Source organism: Aedes albopictus, chromosome 2, assembly GCF_035046485.1.
Source record: "Aedes albopictus strain Foshan chromosome 2, AalbF5, whole genome shotgun sequence".
Classification (NCBI taxonomy): Eukaryota; Metazoa; Arthropoda; class Insecta; order Diptera; family Culicidae; genus Aedes; species Aedes albopictus.
In genome coordinates, this window is record NC_085137.1 from 222,853,664 (window position 1) to 222,871,199 (window position 17,536).

The 17,536-nt window shown below is 39.6% G+C and overlaps 1 protein-coding gene across 9 annotated transcripts in view; it reads left to right on the forward strand.

Annotated features, from left to right (window-relative positions):
- The window catches only part of LOC109412936 (uncharacterized), a 118,715-nt gene extending 108,549 nt beyond the window's left edge, over positions 1–10,166 (forward strand). For all 9 annotated transcript variants that reach the window (XM_062851197.1, XM_029859591.2, XM_029859594.2 and 6 more), the window contains 3 exons: positions 5,097–5,417; positions 5,474–5,811; positions 5,874–10,166. In XM_062851197.1, the coding sequence (XP_062707181.1) occupies positions 5,097–5,417; positions 5,474–5,811; positions 5,874–6,223 (1,009 nt within the window). In that variant the 3' untranslated portion in view covers positions 6,224–10,166. The remainder of the gene's footprint in view (positions 1–5,096; positions 5,418–5,473; positions 5,812–5,873) is intronic.
- The last annotated feature ends 7,370 nt before the right edge of the window (positions 10,167–17,536 follow it).

Sequence of the window (17,536 nt, forward strand, 5' to 3'; positions counted from 1 at the left end):
TGATATTAAAAAATCAGTATTATTTTGTTGGGACATGCTATGTTTTCAGTTCAATTCAGTGGCGCATAATTTACGGGTGACTAAAAACAATGATTCCACGATAACTCTTGAATCGCATGAAAAACATCTGTACTACCATCGAGTAATGCCCATTTCAGAATTTGTTATCTATTCAGATATGTTATGAAAAGCCAATGAATCCATCACTTAGAATTTGTTTTGCGATTGAAGAAATTAAATGTATTCATAAATGTTTATTTTTCTGACATGTTCTGCATTTAACATTGGTGTTTTTCTTGATTAGTTATGATCGTAAGTAATATAACTCAGAAAAAGCTTAGTCTCAACGTCTCCATATGGTATGAAATATAAGTGTATTCTCTAAGTTATATCACTTGAATGCTGCCTATTTTCAACTATCTAATATGATTGTATTATGATCGTATTTTATAAGTTTGAATTGCAAACAAATAACTGAATTACAACTAATAATTACTCAAGCGTACATTTGGACATACCGCGGACGTGATTTTTGGTACTAAAAGTGTATTCGAATACATATTATACAACTTGTGAGATGTTTTATAAGCCGCCATTTTTTGCGCTGTTTTGATGATATAAGTACACGAATTTAAGTAAATTTAACAAAAATAATACTTCTCAATAAGCATTAAAAGTGAATTTTTGACTGTCATACAACAAGTTGTGTTACTTGGGAAATAAACTCTCTCTGCTGAGTTTTCTTGTAATTAAAGATAGTTTTACTAAATAAACAAATTGATTTATTTCATTCCAAGATGATAATATTCACTATTTCTGAAGCGCGTTAATTTTATGATTCTGCAACCCCAATATTCACGGTAAAATTGAATGCGCATAAGCCTACCAACACAATAACTACTAAAATATTGCTTTGAAATGACTATGACTTCTGCTTACGAATGATGCATCGTCCTGAACTTTACGTGCCATCGAAAAAGCTTCTCTGCATCTTCAGTTGTCAAAGTTTTTGTTGAAAAAAAAAAAACAACAACATTCGGTCAAAATTTTTTATTCAATTCGACTGATAGTGAAAATTTTTGTTTGGAGTATTCCTTTTTTTTGAGTTTTATAACTAATTGAGTCCAAGCCAACAATGGATAGCGTATTTATTTCGCGAAGGTCGTCGTGTGAAATGATTGTGGGTGTTGGTGCGACTAGGAGTGCCTTGATGGTTCTGGAAAGTTGAAGAGCTGATGTGTTCTATGTTCCATCCATGACAGCGATGCCAGTTCCAGCAAATGGGTGAGATCTAACCATTTTTAATACATCATTATCGACCATATACATTTTGCGCCCGCTTCGGGTTCGTGCAATGCGTTGTTCAACGGTCATTTCCTATAAGGTGTTCTGCACCTCACTCCAACGGTTGGTAGGATCTTTGTCCAACACTTCCGAAAGGCTAGCTTGGGGATTGGGGAGGGTCTTATTATTTGTTGTTTGTAGCATTTACCTTTTTGAGAATGACAAACAAACCGTAGGGGGAAATGAGTGGTCGGGAAAGTGTTGAAGTTTGACCGGTAGTTGTCATTATCGGTAGCCAAGATGTATAAACACTGTTATTAAACAGTCTATTAAACAGTTTATTAAACAGTCTCTTGTTCCTTATAAGAGATTGAAAGGTAGTACATAATTGTTTGATTGTTTGTTTTTTTTATGTTGTGTGATTTACTCATTTACTCAAATCTTGCATGACTTCCAGTTTGTGGCATACTGTATGGAGCGGTATGTTGCACGACAGGCATACTCCCCTCTGTTGGGTCTGGGGCCTATTCTGGGCGCTTGCTGCTGTTGCTCAGTCAATTTCAAGACCTTTGACTTGATTTTTTTTTGTACATGGCTAGATACTGTGCGTAATAAGTTCTCACTCAACACGTCATATTAGCAAGGCATAATTTTTCCAATTGATTGATCGTTTGACGTTGATTATTATAATAATTTTGTACTCCCCCATTTGATTGATATAGTGACTCGTAGGCAAATTTTATATTTTCACTACATGACTTTTTGCTACACTATATTTCTCGCGTTACATTTGAAAAGGGCCTATCCCCAGAACGTAAACATTGAGAAAAATCGATGCAAACATTTTCCATCACAATTCCTATTCGTATTTCACAGTTTTCGGATTTTTCAACATGCTTTTCGTTTCAATGACACAAGAATAGATGTATCTATGCCTCAATAATCAATTTTGCATTAAAAGTTATCAAAAAAGTATGAAAAATTATAGATAAACATGTTAAGCACAGAGAACAGACATCCAAGTCCGGTGCCGAGATTGTGTAAGAAATTTAACGACCATTTGAAATCGGCAACACAAGTGGCAATAGCGTGGCGCTGCAATCGGTTAATTTCCCATACTAATTTAATTCACCACTTGAAATGTTTCAATTCACCACTGACTGTGGCAATATGGTGTTTGGTGGCGTTAGTGTTGTCATCGTGTATTGGTTTGCAACCTTACTCAAGTAAAGATTCAAATCCTTACACAACTTTCCGAATGAAATTTGTTCTAGCCTGGATGTCTGTTCTCTATGTGTTAAGCTAATTTGAAAAGTTTCACCCGGTGTACGCCTTATTGTGAGTCTTTCTAAAATTTTCTTAGCGTGGGTTGGTCCCCCGAGTGAGTCCGTTGTTGACATCGTATCAAGGCTTGGCCGTTTTTGAGAGAGAGAATTCTCGCTCTCGGCGCTCGGCGCTCGGCCGCTCCGAAAATTTTCGGTTGTCGGCCCTTTAAACGAGAGGACCAACAAATGAAAACAAAATTTTACCGTTACTGGCCCATTTGGAGCACGGGCTTATGAATGATTGGGGAAAAAAGCAATGATCGGCCGTTTTGAAGGTGGGGTTTATTCTAATAAGATTAACGGTTAGGCGGGTGATGTTTGCACAGTATGTTACTGTTGGGGGATGCTATGGAAAGGTATCAAAATCGATTTGTTTACATTTTAGGGATAGGCCCTTTTCAAATGTAACGCGAGATTTCACTATTATTTTAAACTGCTTATATGTATATAATCTCATTTTAATATTATATTTTATCTTCATATATATTACTGGCTGAACTTTCATGTGAGGGAGGATGGGTGGATGCTTCTACCATTTGATTTATATTTTATCCAAAGAATTGTACCAACCCAAACATGATGATAATTCAACAATTATCAGTTCATACACATATACAATCCACAACTACCACAATGGAAATATCATTCAATTAATTCGATTAATTCACTCTTATAATTAAAATTAAACACTATTATACACCAAAAAATGGTAGAAACAAACTTCATAACAAATAAAATGAGTGTATTTACAGGCTTACAGGGACAGGGCTGTCCATAAACCACGTGGTCATTTTTTGGGACTTTTCAAATCCGCCCCCCCCCCCCCGCGTGGTTCATTAATTTAAAACTTTCAGAATGTTTTATGTAATTTTTGGATAGCATAGCATTCAAACTTAAATTTTGATCTGGCTGTTTCCAGAAAGAAATATTTGATCATAGCTGGATCAATATTTGATTGCTCTATTCGTGCGTTCTGTTTTACTACCTATAAACGTTTTATTTCAGAAGGATTCAGGTAAATCTACCATTTTATATAGGAGGACTCAGGTAAATTTATAATTTTCCTTTTCTATTTTAGATTTGAAATCGAACACCCAACAAGGATCAAATTGGGAAAGGAACCAGGCATCAACCAAAAATATTTTGTGCACCTGAACGTTGACCAAACGTTTCCTTTGAACTTTACCCTTCCCCTAACACCCAAATTCCCGTGACGCCTAGGCCTGAAAGAATGTAGAGGTCTCTATGTACTTTCATAGGTGTCCAACTAATCTTCCTTTCCCATTCCTCAGCTGTCGCAAGGACGTGGCCAGGACAGCACTCGGCCGTTGGAGGATTGCGTCAATCTTGTCTAAGAGTCAAAGATTAGTCCCAAATCTTTGCGCTTTGGTAACGGACAGGAAGGATGCAACCCTCATAACAGCGATCCAGGGCTGTACCACCTACGAATTTGTGCGACTTGCTTAATGCTAATGCTAATGCTAATGCTAAAAAAAAACAACAACATTCGAGAATGGAAAATTTTTCAACTAGGTTTTAAAACGGTTTTATTGCTACTCTTAATGCGGTTTGCAAAAGCTCTCCGAGAGTGGTCCACTTAGCCGGAAGATGCTCTTAAAGTGGTTATCAAGAGGTTTTGATGTATAAATCAGTTTTATTGCAAGTTTTATAAAATTGGTCATGAAGATCTCTTGTAGAGCCGAACGAAACTTAAAATGTTACTTGGGTAGCGACATCCGCTGACCATCGGTACTGTACTATTACTAGACAGAATTTCCTCGCGCAGTATTTCCATAGAGCAAAGAGATACATCATTTAAAAAGATTTAAAGTTACATTTTATTGAATAACAAATTTCCTGTAGATTTTACGTGTCTGGTGTTTTCGGCAATTTGGAGGATGACAATGTAAGCTATATGAATCCGCATCGGTAACATGAAAAAAAGTTTTAACTTGTGGAAATAACCTGGAACTGCTACCTGTAACTGTACGTCATTAGGGAGACCTGAAGTTATTCGTAAAAAATTAATATTTCTCAGAGGAATGAAAGGCAATTCGCCATTAACACCAAACCCATGGAATCATATATTTTTGATCCTTAAAAGGTTTTTTTATTACTCTTATTTTGAACACATGTGTTCTTCTTGTTAATCAATACTTTAAGGTGAAACTTCAGAGAACACAAACATGGCTGCCACAATGGCCGACTTGGTCCCCTACTCGCGTTTTCAAGAGCACCAATCTTGAAAATTCGTAAACAAATGCGCTCGATTTGGAAAAGCTGCATCTTTTTGCAAGTGAGCAAAGCCAGGATAAACAAGTGCGGCTTGGTTTGATGCTTCTTTCATCAGATTTGTGCCCCTAAAGTTTGTATGCAAAATTGCAAAGGGATTTCTTGATGTTTCACCTTAAGAGATGGTCATAACTGTCGATGGCAGTAATGTTTTAAATCTTTTGGTTTGACTAACAACATTAATTCACATTACAGGTGCAGTAAAGTGCGTACATTGTTGGGTGTGCCACAGCCGTCGGCGATTTGCCCAGTTGGAGAACATGGTGTTGCAGTACTGTGCCGAAGAGAAATCCGGATGGTTGATCTCGACGATGGAAAGTTCATGGTTACGCTGAAGGGCGTCATGAACCAGAAGATGCCATACTTTGGTTTGCATGATTCATCCCATTTGGTTTGCCTGTCAAGAAATCGAATGTACGTTAATCTGATGAACATTGAATCTGGAGATTGCGTAACGACCTTTAAGGCGGGCGAGGATCGGTTCCTCAATTCACTGCTGGTGTCTGGCGATGGAAGGTAAGTCTTTGATTATAATTTTAAAGAATAAAGTGAAAACGAAGTGAATCTTACAGAATCCTGGTGTGTGGTGACGAAACTCAGAAACCGTTTCCGTTGCTGGTTTGGCATTTATCGCAGAAGAAGTTGCTCTACGATCTTCGTATACCCCATCATGACTTCATCACCTCGCTGTCGGCCATAACTCATGAAGGATCGTACGTGTGCGTGGTGGCCAAAGAACTTGCTGAACCCAGTCCGAATTTCATCGTCGTATACGACCTGCAAAGTGGTACACTGTTCAAGAAGTGGAAGCCATCGTGTAACACTGTCTCGTTAGCTATCTCCCAAACCAACACGTGCGTTATCGCCGGGTTGGAGGATGCCCGAATCTTGATATGGGACTTGGTTACAGGTAGAGTACTAGAATCGTAAGAATTCTTCATTCGTCTATGAACATTTTGACTATTCTTACAGGAAACTGTCGTTGTACGCTGACTGGACACAACGCACCGGTGACGCTGCTGAAGTTGGACCCGACGGGCAAAGTTCTGCTCTCCGGTGATAAGGAAGGTCGTGACATGTCCATCAGGTTGTGGGAGCTGGACAGTGGCAAATCGCTAGCCGTTTATACTCCTCACGAGAAGATAACTACCTGTGAGATCCTCAAAGGAGGACAGTACCTGGCGATTGCCCTTGAAAATAGGGCCAATATCATAACGTTGAAGTTGCGAGGGGCAAATGTTGCCGAGCCGGATAAGGCAGTGGAAGCGATTGTTTACGGCAAACAAGATAACTGTGGAAAAGTATTCAATTTGAAACAGTAACACAATTAGGTTTAAAATATTTATTTTTGGTTCATTCATAATATTTGTTCTAGATTTATGTTCATATTATCGCCATAATAACAATTGCACATTTTATAAGAACCGAAGTAAGTACAGAGCTACTCATCTCAGAATCGGAACAGTACACTTGGTACTACCAGACCATGATCGCGATTCAGATAGATGTACAGTTCTGCAACCGTTCCAAATGTTCTAGCAATAATATCCATGTCATTCGTAAAAATACCAATTTGGCCGGATTTCGTGCCCCAGCTGTTTGCACCTGTAGTACACCTTCCAGGGCAATATTGAACAGCAGACATGAGAGTCTATCCAACCTGCTAGACAGATCGCCCGAAACCCTTACGCAGTTTTTACAGATCGTTGGCTTTGATCAGTCTCGTGGGCTTCCCGGAGAGGCCGTTCTCGTCCATGATTATCCATAGCTCTGTACAGTCGATACTGTCGTACGTCGAGTCGCCTTGAAATCGATGAATAGCGTTGGGGTCTGGTAGGTGAAGATCTGGTCCGTTGTCGAGCGGCCTTCAAGGAAGCCGGCTTAATAACATCCTATAAACTCATTCCTTTTGGTGAAAGACGACGGATGATGATCTGGAATAGCACTTTGAAGGAGGCAGGCAGGCAGGTGACCAACTTATCCGGGCCCATCTTGATGAGTTCAGCTCTGATACCGGCTGAATTATTGTTCTTGCGCTGCTGGATGGTATCCTTTACTTCCCTCAACGTGGGAGTTGGCTCGTTGTTGCTTTTTGCTGTACTGACGTAGTCATATCTCCCGCTGCGAAGTCATATTGCGCTCCCCGCAAAATTTCGTCCAAGTGTTGCTTCCATCTTTAGATCACCTCACGTTCGTCCGCCAAAATGCTCCCGTTCTTACCCCGCACATTTCGGATCCCGGCACGAAGCCTTTGCGGGATGCGTTGAGCTTCTGGTGGAACTTCTGTGTTTCTTGTTAACGGCACAGCGGTTCCATTTGTTCGCACTCTGCTTCTTCTATAGGCGGTGCTTTGTCTCCCGGAAGAGGCGGCTCTGCTGCTTATGCGTTGTTTTATATCGTTCCACATTCTGTCGAGTCCCGTGCTGCAGCATGACCGACCACACTCGCTGCGATCTTCTCTTCCAAAATCTCTCTACACCCATCCTCTACATACCCTAGGTTGGTCTCAGCTGCGTTGTTTATGGTGGCTTTTATCGTACTTCAGCAGTCCTCGAGAGGGACTGTCTCAAAATACCGCTTCAGTCTCTCCAGATTATACCGAGGCGGCCGTTGATATCGTATGTTGTTAATCACGTTGAGTTTATGGTGCATTTTCACCGCGTCAGGTATTGGTCAGAGTCGATGTTAGCACTACGATAAGTCTTGTCGTCGATAATGTCAGAGTAGTACCTTCCGTCAATCAGGCCGATTTGGGATTACGTCTACTGCGGTGGCGAAATCAATCAATCGTAGACCGTTCTCGCTGGTGGGCGCTGAACATTCCAATCGACTGCCTGAATTCGTCCTCGTGTCCTAGCTGAGCATTTAGGTCTCCTATCTGGCAGCTCTGGTAGATGGTATGAGTACCTCTAAAGGTTCGCATCGTTGAACCTGTTCAACGCACCTCCTGCACCGTTTTCTGTTATTCTCTTTGGTTTGCAAATCTTCCTGTTTCAATTTGAAATAAATATCTCACTCATAGAAACAAAAACAAAAAAAAAAGTAACATGGATTAAAGACAAAATTTAACCCAAAAATCGTTACTTGGATCGTTATTGCATAATAGCTAAATCAGTAACACCTGATTCCATTCGTAATGTAACCTTGGCCCGTAGATGACGCATAGAATGACAAAGATAGAGGAAATTGCGGTTTCGGCATTTTCGCAACCGGTCAGGTGAATGGAAGTGTTAGTTAATGATCATTTTTTGGCATTAAGATGCATCATGTACGGTACGTTCATCGGTTTTGGCCAGCCTAAGGAAAATCATGTAAGCCATGTAAGCTACCAATATCTTAAATAAAAACATTCAATCCATATTTTGTGTAAAAAGAATTGAGGAATCAGGCTAATACTTAGCAATTGCAGTTAAGTTAGAAATACAACACTAGTTATGGCCATACTCTTAGCTTTGGTTTCTATTTTGACCAATCGAATGTATTTTTTATGGGTAACGCCAAATGAGACGGCCGAAGCAGATTTTTGAAAGCTGATTTGTTAAGGGACATTATATTTTCTGCCATTTTTTCAAATCAAATACTTCAAGCTATAGTTATCAGTTATCAAATACTTTTAGTGATAGCTAATAGTTATTAAGATCTTCTAGTCTAAAATTAATGCATGCCGATTTAGATCGCGACAGGTTGTCTTATAAACTATGTTTAAAATTGACAACTGCCCAAAACTGATGCTACTGATTCTACTGGTGCATCGTCATGCCAATAATAAGATCCACCGGTAACATGTGAAGAAACTGCCCCATCCGTCGTTTCCCCCGTATAAAATCTACGTACGTAATTATGGAATCATACTTGGCAATCGATGCCAAATCGGAGTAATAGTCATTCAAATTAAGAATCATAGTAGCGTTAGCTTGAATTCATTATCAAATTATAGGCGCAGTGTGACTAACGCTCTTCTCGATAACGTTTGTGTTAATCGGAATCCTGTGAATAGCTTCCACTCAGTGTGTATAATTACGAAGCAGTAACGCGATAGCTCAAGCATTAAACATCCAAGCTACCGCGGTGTGGTTCGTAAGCAGCATTTTACTTAGATACTGTAATTAAATGAAATTCGAAAATAAAAAAAGAGGAAAATTGTAGAGCTCTAAGCGTACAGAGAATTCGTCTAAAACATAATCATTAATGGGTAAGCAGAATTCAGAAGCAAGTAAACTCTCGTACTATTATGTGTATGCATGGAACCAAGTAAGTCGAATCAGCAACTATACAGCCAAATACAGCTGTAAACCATTTAAATTGGGTCACTATCTATATCTAGGCTAAGACAGAGCTATAGATTTTGAGCATTTGTGGAATGTACCAATGTATTGTATCGCAATAGGCAAGAAGTCATGTCATTTCCAAATATCCACGAAACTTAATCACAAGAACACTTTGCATAGCAATACGTACGAAATGAATGAGAACGTCGAAGCTCTCACAATACAATTGTTCTGTTCCTCAGACACACAAAACAAGTGTAATCTTGGGTCCTGTACTATCTTCCCTCTATCTCATAGGTTGTCTATTGTGATTAGGCTTCCATTTTGGATTAGTGATGGTCTACTCTTGAGTAGAAATCTTTAGGTTAGGTCGCACAAAAATGTACAATCAGTTTTTATGACTTTTTTTTCTATTTAGCATATCTGTGCACTGTTTTATACTAACTTTTCAACTATTATTCAAATAAAAAATGTTACATCAAGCTAAGTACTCACTCATTATACGTATCAGCTAACTTAAATAATACACCGACGTGTGTCACAGCATCCAACAAGATAAGTGTGAGATAGCGTCTATAAATATCTGCTACTCGATTAAAGGCAATTTTCCACGTGATCGGTGAATTGTCGTTATTGGGTATATTTGTGTGAGTGTTATTTTATTTATTCCGCCATCCAAATATCCATAAAATGGAAAAATGTATTGCATCCAAACACAAAGATTAAACTGATGAAGCAACCGAAAATACCAAAGCATACCTTAGTTACGGTATAGAACTGTAACGAGTAGCGAACAAACAAAGAAACCACAAAAAAACTAGTAGAAGCTCTCATCTGGTATGAGGAATAAGGCTGGTCCTTTAAAAACCAAAATGAAACAAAAACATACATCGTTAGGCAAAACAACAATGACTTTAGCGTTTTAATTAATTTAAATCATGATGAAACAACAATGGTGAAGGGAGCGACCAACGCAAGATCTACAAAAAAAAAACAATCAAGCCGTATTCTTGAAAGTTGAGAGCAAACTTGACAACATTCAATTCTCATCATTCTTCGGATAAAGCACGATCAAATTTCAAACAGGGCTGTGTCAAACTTCTCCAAGATGTTATTGTTCTTCGGACAGAAATGACAACCTTGCATCAGATCCTTTCAGTTGCCACTAAATCCTTCTCAAAAATCGAATAATTTTCCAAGCCATTCATAGAGTGCGGAACCGCAGCAGAGTTCAGGATTACCCAACCCGAAACAGTAGTTAATCTCACCGGAGCAAAAATCACCGATCATCACGATCCCTACGACACATTGAACTATGAATACCAAAGAATAAGATGGAGTATTGATTGACGCAGAAACTGTGTAGGTATGATGGAAAACGTTCAAAATCTATGCCATTTTTGATGTAAAACTTTTAAGTCATATTGTATTTGTTACTTTTATTTGTATGTGTGTATTATTAAAGAGAAACAGAAACAAAGAATCTGAGAAAAATATATATACAAACAAAAATGCTATTGATGCTACTGGACAAGGTATTGTAGTTTTATTTGCTTGAGAACTTTCTCCTATTTTGAATGATCTAGAATTTAATGAAAGCACGAGCACCATATTAGTGATGCTTGAACGGTTTCGTGTTTACGAACATGAGGAAGTTCCCGTAGCCGAATCCGAATCCGGGCTCAGATTTGCTCGAGCACGTCACAATTTTGAGCTTTACCTCAATTTATAGGGCAAAATATGCGATTTTGGGCTTTTTTGCCTGCAAGCCATTAATTAGGCATGGAATATTTTTTTTAAGCAATCAAAAGGTTAATTGGTCAATTAACATCTAAATTAACGACTCATGAAAAATATTTCGTTATACCAAATCAAATTCGATAGATTTAAGCATTTTATGTTAGTAAGTAAACTTGCATGCAACTTTTAGGGGGTGACTTGTATGGGAAATATCGTACCTAACATAAATCGCTTAAAACTATCAAATTCGATTTGGTAAGACGAAATATTTTGCATGAGTCATTTATTTAGATGTTAATTGACCAATTTACCTTTTGATTTCTTAAAAAAATATTTCTATGCTTAATGGCTTGCAGTCAAAAAAGCCCAAAAACGCATTTTGCCCTATGAATTGAGGTATAGCTCAAAATTGTGACGAGCTGGAGCAAATCTGAGCCCGGATTCGGATTCAGCGGCCCAAAATCTGTGAGAGACACATAAGTTTGCTCTTGAGACAGACAAAAAGTTAATTTTTGTTACGCTGTGTAATAGACCAATGGACCTATTAATACAGCAATTCCATAGAAGGGAGCGGACCTGGTGTGGTGGTTTAATCACCTGACCATCACGTCGAGGACCTGGGATCGAATCCCACTCCCGACAAACTCACAAAATGTCTGAAAAAGGTCGATTTTTGCGTGACATAATTTGTGTATCACCCCTAAGATAGATTTCGAGATTTGAGAGTCATATATTTTAACTAGCTGCTCTAAAATTGCCTGATATTGTAAATCCTCATAAAGCTATGCCTGGTACCGTAATCCGGGGCCAAATTGATCACTTTAAAACAACTTTTGCGGATAACATTAGTGGCAATTCAAATATTGCCAAAATAATTTCTGTAAAATCAGTACCCAGTGGATCTTCATAGAACCATGTGAAAGAATTTGGTTCAACAAATTCAAACTTTTAAGTTAAATATTAAAAAAATTGAAGATGCCACTTTGGGGCGAAATTGATCAACATACAATGAAGCATCTGTTAGAAAGGAAAACTTCCTTCTCCGCCTAATTTTGCTCTTCTAAAACTGAATAATGCATTTAAACTTTTACAACTAGGGAATTTGATACGCAGAATGCAACATTAATTTTGGAACTTTCCCCCCTAAACGCCTAAAGGTAGGCAATTTCATTTGAAATAAATTATTTTTATCACAATAAATGGCTAATTCATCATAAAATGAACTTTTTTTTTAACTTATTCATGTTCAGAATAACATCCCAAACAAGGCTCCTTAAAAATGTTGAAACAGAGAATTTACGGGAAGTCCTATTGGCAATCGATTGTTTAGTAGGTAGCAATGATTTCAGCTAAGTGAGATCGCTAAGTGCAAATTCTTAAAAAATGAGGCAAAACTAAATTTTATCTAAAAAGTTTGAAGGCTACACTCATCTGTAGACATCTATTAACAAGATGACGTAAAATGTTTAAGATTATTACGACGCTTAAGAGTTCATACACAAAAAAAATATGTATTTAAAATTCAGCGAGAAATCATGCACATAAAGGGAATGCTAGAGTTAGTGCACTTTTACATGAGTTATAATGTAAAATTACATGACCATCGTGTAAATTTCCGCCAATCATCGTGTAAACCAACATGGACTCCAACCGGTTACGTGACTATTAGCGGAAATTTACACGATTGTATCGTAATTTTACATGATATCTCATGTAAATATGCACTAACTCTGGCATTCTCTCTATGTGCATGATTTCTGGCTGAATTTTACATGATTTTTTTTCTGTGTAGTATGGAATTACATTGTAGTACCCGAATGATCAATTTGACCCCGGTTTACGGTATTGCTTTTTTGAGTGATTCCTGATGGTTTTGGTATCCATAGGTTTATAGGGATTCAAAATAAAATCAAATTTTAAAAACTGTTTTGTATAGGGAAATATGGCCTTTTATTTTAATAAAAAAAATCATATCTCAAAAACTAAAAAAACACACATCTCTGATTTTTTGATATGTTACGCCAAATTTCCTGAATTTTCTGATAAATATATAAAATCAGGGTACCCTTTTGGCCCCGAGACCATGAAAACGTGAGAACACTGAAACATATATTTTTTTGCACTCAAACACAATTTATTTCTTCATCGTATTTTTTCTTAAAAGTACAATTAGGGTAATTCGCCAATTATTGAACGATTAATACTGACATTTTGATTTTCGTTTGTTTTTCCATGCATAATTACACAAATCTGTATATGTTCAGAGTGTCATTTGGAAATTTATCATATTTTGATGAATAAAAGTGCCAAGTGTTTTCAATTTTTTTAAACTCTCTTTATGTAATATTTTTATAAAGGACCTACTAAACTACATATGAAGAGTAGGTCCTATGGATTTTTCGTTCAGTTAATGCACTTTTATTAGTGGAAAACGTTTGGCAGATAATATGTGCAAAATATGGTAAATATTTAAACATCGTCAACTACATAAGCACATTTTTCATATTTTTTTGTAGTGAATATAAAACCTCAAACATAGCTGCATATGAAAGCCTTAGGCATAAGATGTAACAAAAAAAATTAAATTTCATCGAGTACATATTGAGATATGATGTTTCAGAAATGTGTTCAAAAATCTTATAAGTTTTACTAAAAGTTCTATAACTTTCAGAAAACTTATTCGATCTCGCTCTTAATTTTACAAATGGAGCAATCATATATGATTCAAGATTGGTCAAAATTTCAGCGTTTTTGATAGACGCATAAAAAAGGTATAAACATTTGAATGAAAAATTATTTTGACAAAAAAAACTGCTGTACGGATAATTGTTTGATACACATCGTGCCATGGGGTGAGGGTTCGATTCCCGCTCCGAGTGATGAAACTTTTCACAAGAAATGTTTCTTCCTCGTATCCACTGGTGCTCGTAATATAAACCATGTCCGTTGTCGAGTGTTAAGTTTCGTTCAGTCTGTACAGCCTCTGTGCTGAAGACGGTGACTGTGTCCTTTTATTACCGAAGTTGGTGATTTCTTCCAAGTGTGTAGTGAGAAACGTTTGTCTTCTTCTTGTTCTTCTTTATGGCTCAACGTTCCCACTAAAGCTTTCCCCACCATATTCTCGTACACAAAAGAAAAATAATACAGTAATGTTCCGATTTTATCACGCCTTCCGCGCGACATTGCTTCATTTTTTCATTCATTTGCAAGTTTAAGAGCAAGTGTTTCCACTTTTCTTCAAAATGAAAGTTGAGGGCGCGTTTTGCAACGTAATAAATAATGAAAATGCAGATAGATTATGAAGAATATTCAAACATATTTTTGAAAAGAGGCGTGATAAAATCGCAACAATACTGTATTTGCCTTGTAAAAAGGAAGCATATATGATTTTTACCACTCCTCCTCCCAGGTAGCCACCGGAATTTAACTGTCCACTATTCTAAATTTTTGATTTTAAAGACATAGACACGTTTAATGCTTCCAGTGAGCTATTTGCTCTTTGAAGGAAGCACGACACTAGACAACGGACTAGCATGCAACGCCCAGTGGCACAGCCGAAAACTTTTCCTGACAGCTGCGGCGGGAATCGAACCCGCGCTCCTTGGCACGATGCGACTTAAGGCTTGGTGACCTTAGCCGCACGACCACGAAGCCACACAGCCATTTGATTGATTTTTGCGCTTTTGGTAGCAATTTGATTTTTTAAATTATTTCTCGTAGTCTACGAGTTAATTGATGATCGTTTCATTTGTGCAACCTTTGATCTGGTTGAAGGCGGTGCAGTGTCTTTTTTTCTATTATGCTACAGGGCTCAGGTTGTCCGGGTACCTTCTCCGATTAACTCATCTGCGTAGATAATAGAGAGGGCCAATGGCACAATGCGTAAATTGCAATCGTTTGATTCTGTCCTAGCCCTAAATGTACTTGAGAGTCATTATTGTACCGCTCTGACCATGATCGTACTCTACGTGCAAGAACCATTCAACCGATTTATCATATCTACGCGTGCTTCACCCCCCGGTAATCCATACGTGTCCATCTGTTCTGTTACGGGAATGCCACAGAGGAGATGCAAAAACAACTAGACTGCCATGTGGCAGGCAATTTACATTTTTCAGCGCTATTATCCTATGTCGTTGTCGTGTTTTGTCGCACGCGGTTGCTCGAGACATTATGGCTGCTGTAAGAGCAGACACAAATTTCTTACGATGACAGAAATAGTGGGTAAGACAATATGACATAAATCTAAATTTAAAATATGTGCAGACGGCAATTTTCCGCGGTGTTTGTTTTCTTTTTTTTTGTGATGTGATTTGTACAAAGCTATTACGTTCTTCTACGAAGATTCTCCCACATTATGCACTAAATTGTTCAAGAGTAGTTGAAATGTGTGTTTGCACCTCCTGAGATAAAATGTAGATGGTCTACTTAATGTTATTAGTTAAACAGAGGGTGGGACATATACTATACACCTGGCAACCATATTAAAAAAATGTTTTGCACACTGTATCTACGTTTTTGATATTTTTTTTCTATTTCTTTTGCTTGGGTCTATATCAAATTATATACAACAAATCTGAGTCACTTTTGCAGTAGCTTGGCAAGATAATCTACTTTGCGTCCACGAACGTCATGAGTTGATGGACGAAGCCAAGCAAGATCACGAGAGGTTCGTGAAGACTATTGCAGCAGTGGCAGTTCAGGCAAAAGCAAAAATTTCCAAGTTTACCCAGACTGAGATTTTCGCTTTCGCAGGAAACCCAAAAGGGTGACGATTGGACTGCTTTTGATAAGCACTCGCCAAAGCGGGTGAGGCAGCCGTCAGGTGAGAAACTGTCTGGCGGTGCCCGCAAGGCTAAGCGGATACTAACCCCGAAGGTCGGCAGTAATGCCGGGAAGTCGGACCCCAGCCAGGCGTCCCGAAAAGCTGGGAAGGGTGGTCCTGAAAAGGATGGCCCGTCCCGGATGAAAGCGCGAGAAAGGCGACGCGGTCGTCATCAAGACCGAACAGTCTTGGTACTCGGACGTCTTGGAGGCGCGACAAGGAGCGAAGGGGCGCCGCCTACAAATATCTGGCGGAAGAGGTCCTTGGCGAAGGGGTCGAGGTGAGGACTCTTACAGTAGAGGCAACTATGAGGGTGAAGAGCCTACATGATATCACTGACGCGGAAGAGCTCGTCACGGCACTGCGGCAACAGTGCGAGGTTCAGGTGGCCACCGCAACCGTTCGGCTACGGAATGGGCCGGCAGGGTACAGCTAGCCTTGGTACAGCAACCTGTGGCGGACGTAAATAAGTCCGTTAAAGTAGGGAAGCTGATGGTGGACTGGTCAGTATGCCAACTGATCTTTGATTTGTTCCGGGAAATCTGTGAATAACAGGCACCCACCAAGTGGTCCAAGGTGACAGGGCGCCAAGAAAGCCCAAATGAACAAATCACAGTGCAGGTAACACAGTTGAACCTGAACCAGTGTGACGCAGCTCAGCAATTGCTTTGTCAGGCGGTTACTGAGAGGGGGACGGATATCGCCATCATAGTGGACCCATATCGAGTACCCGCCGGCAACGGCAATTGGGCCGCGGATGGGTCCAGAAAAATGGTGACGATATGGACAACGGTTATATACCCCGTCCAGGAACTGGTGTCTACTACCTATGAGAGCTTCATGGTCGCCAAAGTAAACGGGGTCTTTTTCTGTAGCTGTTATACGCCTCTGAGGTGGTCGATCGAGCAGTTCATGCAAATGCTGGACCGCATAACGACCGTGCTAACAGGGCGAAGGCCGGTGACTTTAATGCCAGGGTCGTGGAATGGGGAAGCCGTTTCACGAACCAGCGGGGTCAGATCCTGCTTGAGACACTGGCCATCTTAGATGTCGACTTTGCTAATGTCGGTACCAAGAGTACCTATAGTCGAAACGGAACGGAGTTAATTATTGACGTGACTTTTTCTAGTCCTGGCCTAACAAGTAGTTCGAACTGGAGAGTAGACGATAGCTACACTCACAGTGACCACCTGGCGGTTCGCTACAGTATCGACTATAACAACAGCAGGCAGCGAGTAGAAGATGAAGCAGCTAGGCCAAGGCCAAGCCCTCGCAGTTGGAAGACATCATACTTTGACGAAGAGGTATCGTACGAAACTTACTTGGTTTAGACGGCGACGAGCTGGTAGCAGTGCTCTCACGTGCGTGTGATGCGACCATGCCTAGGCGAGTCCACCCTGGAAATGGGAGGCCATCGGCTTCCTGGTGGATCGACGCGATTGCGAACCTGCGCCGCGCCTGCCTACAGGCTAGGCGGCGGATGCAGCGAGCAAGATCAGAGGAAGAGCGAAACGAACGGCGGGTGGTGTTCGTCGCTGCAAAAGCCGCGCTGAAGATCGAGATAGGATCAAGCAAAAAGGCCTGCTTTGAGGGTCTCTGTTAGAGTGCTAATGCGAACCCGTGGGGCGACGCCTACAGGATCGTGATGGCCAAGACAAGAGGTGTAATGGCTCCTACAGAGCAATCTCCAGAGATGTTGGAAGGGATCATCGAAGGGCTTTTTCCACGTCATGATCCTAGTCCTTGGCCTCCTTTCGTAGGACAGCCGGGGAATGGGTCTGGCGATGAGGAGAGGGTCACCG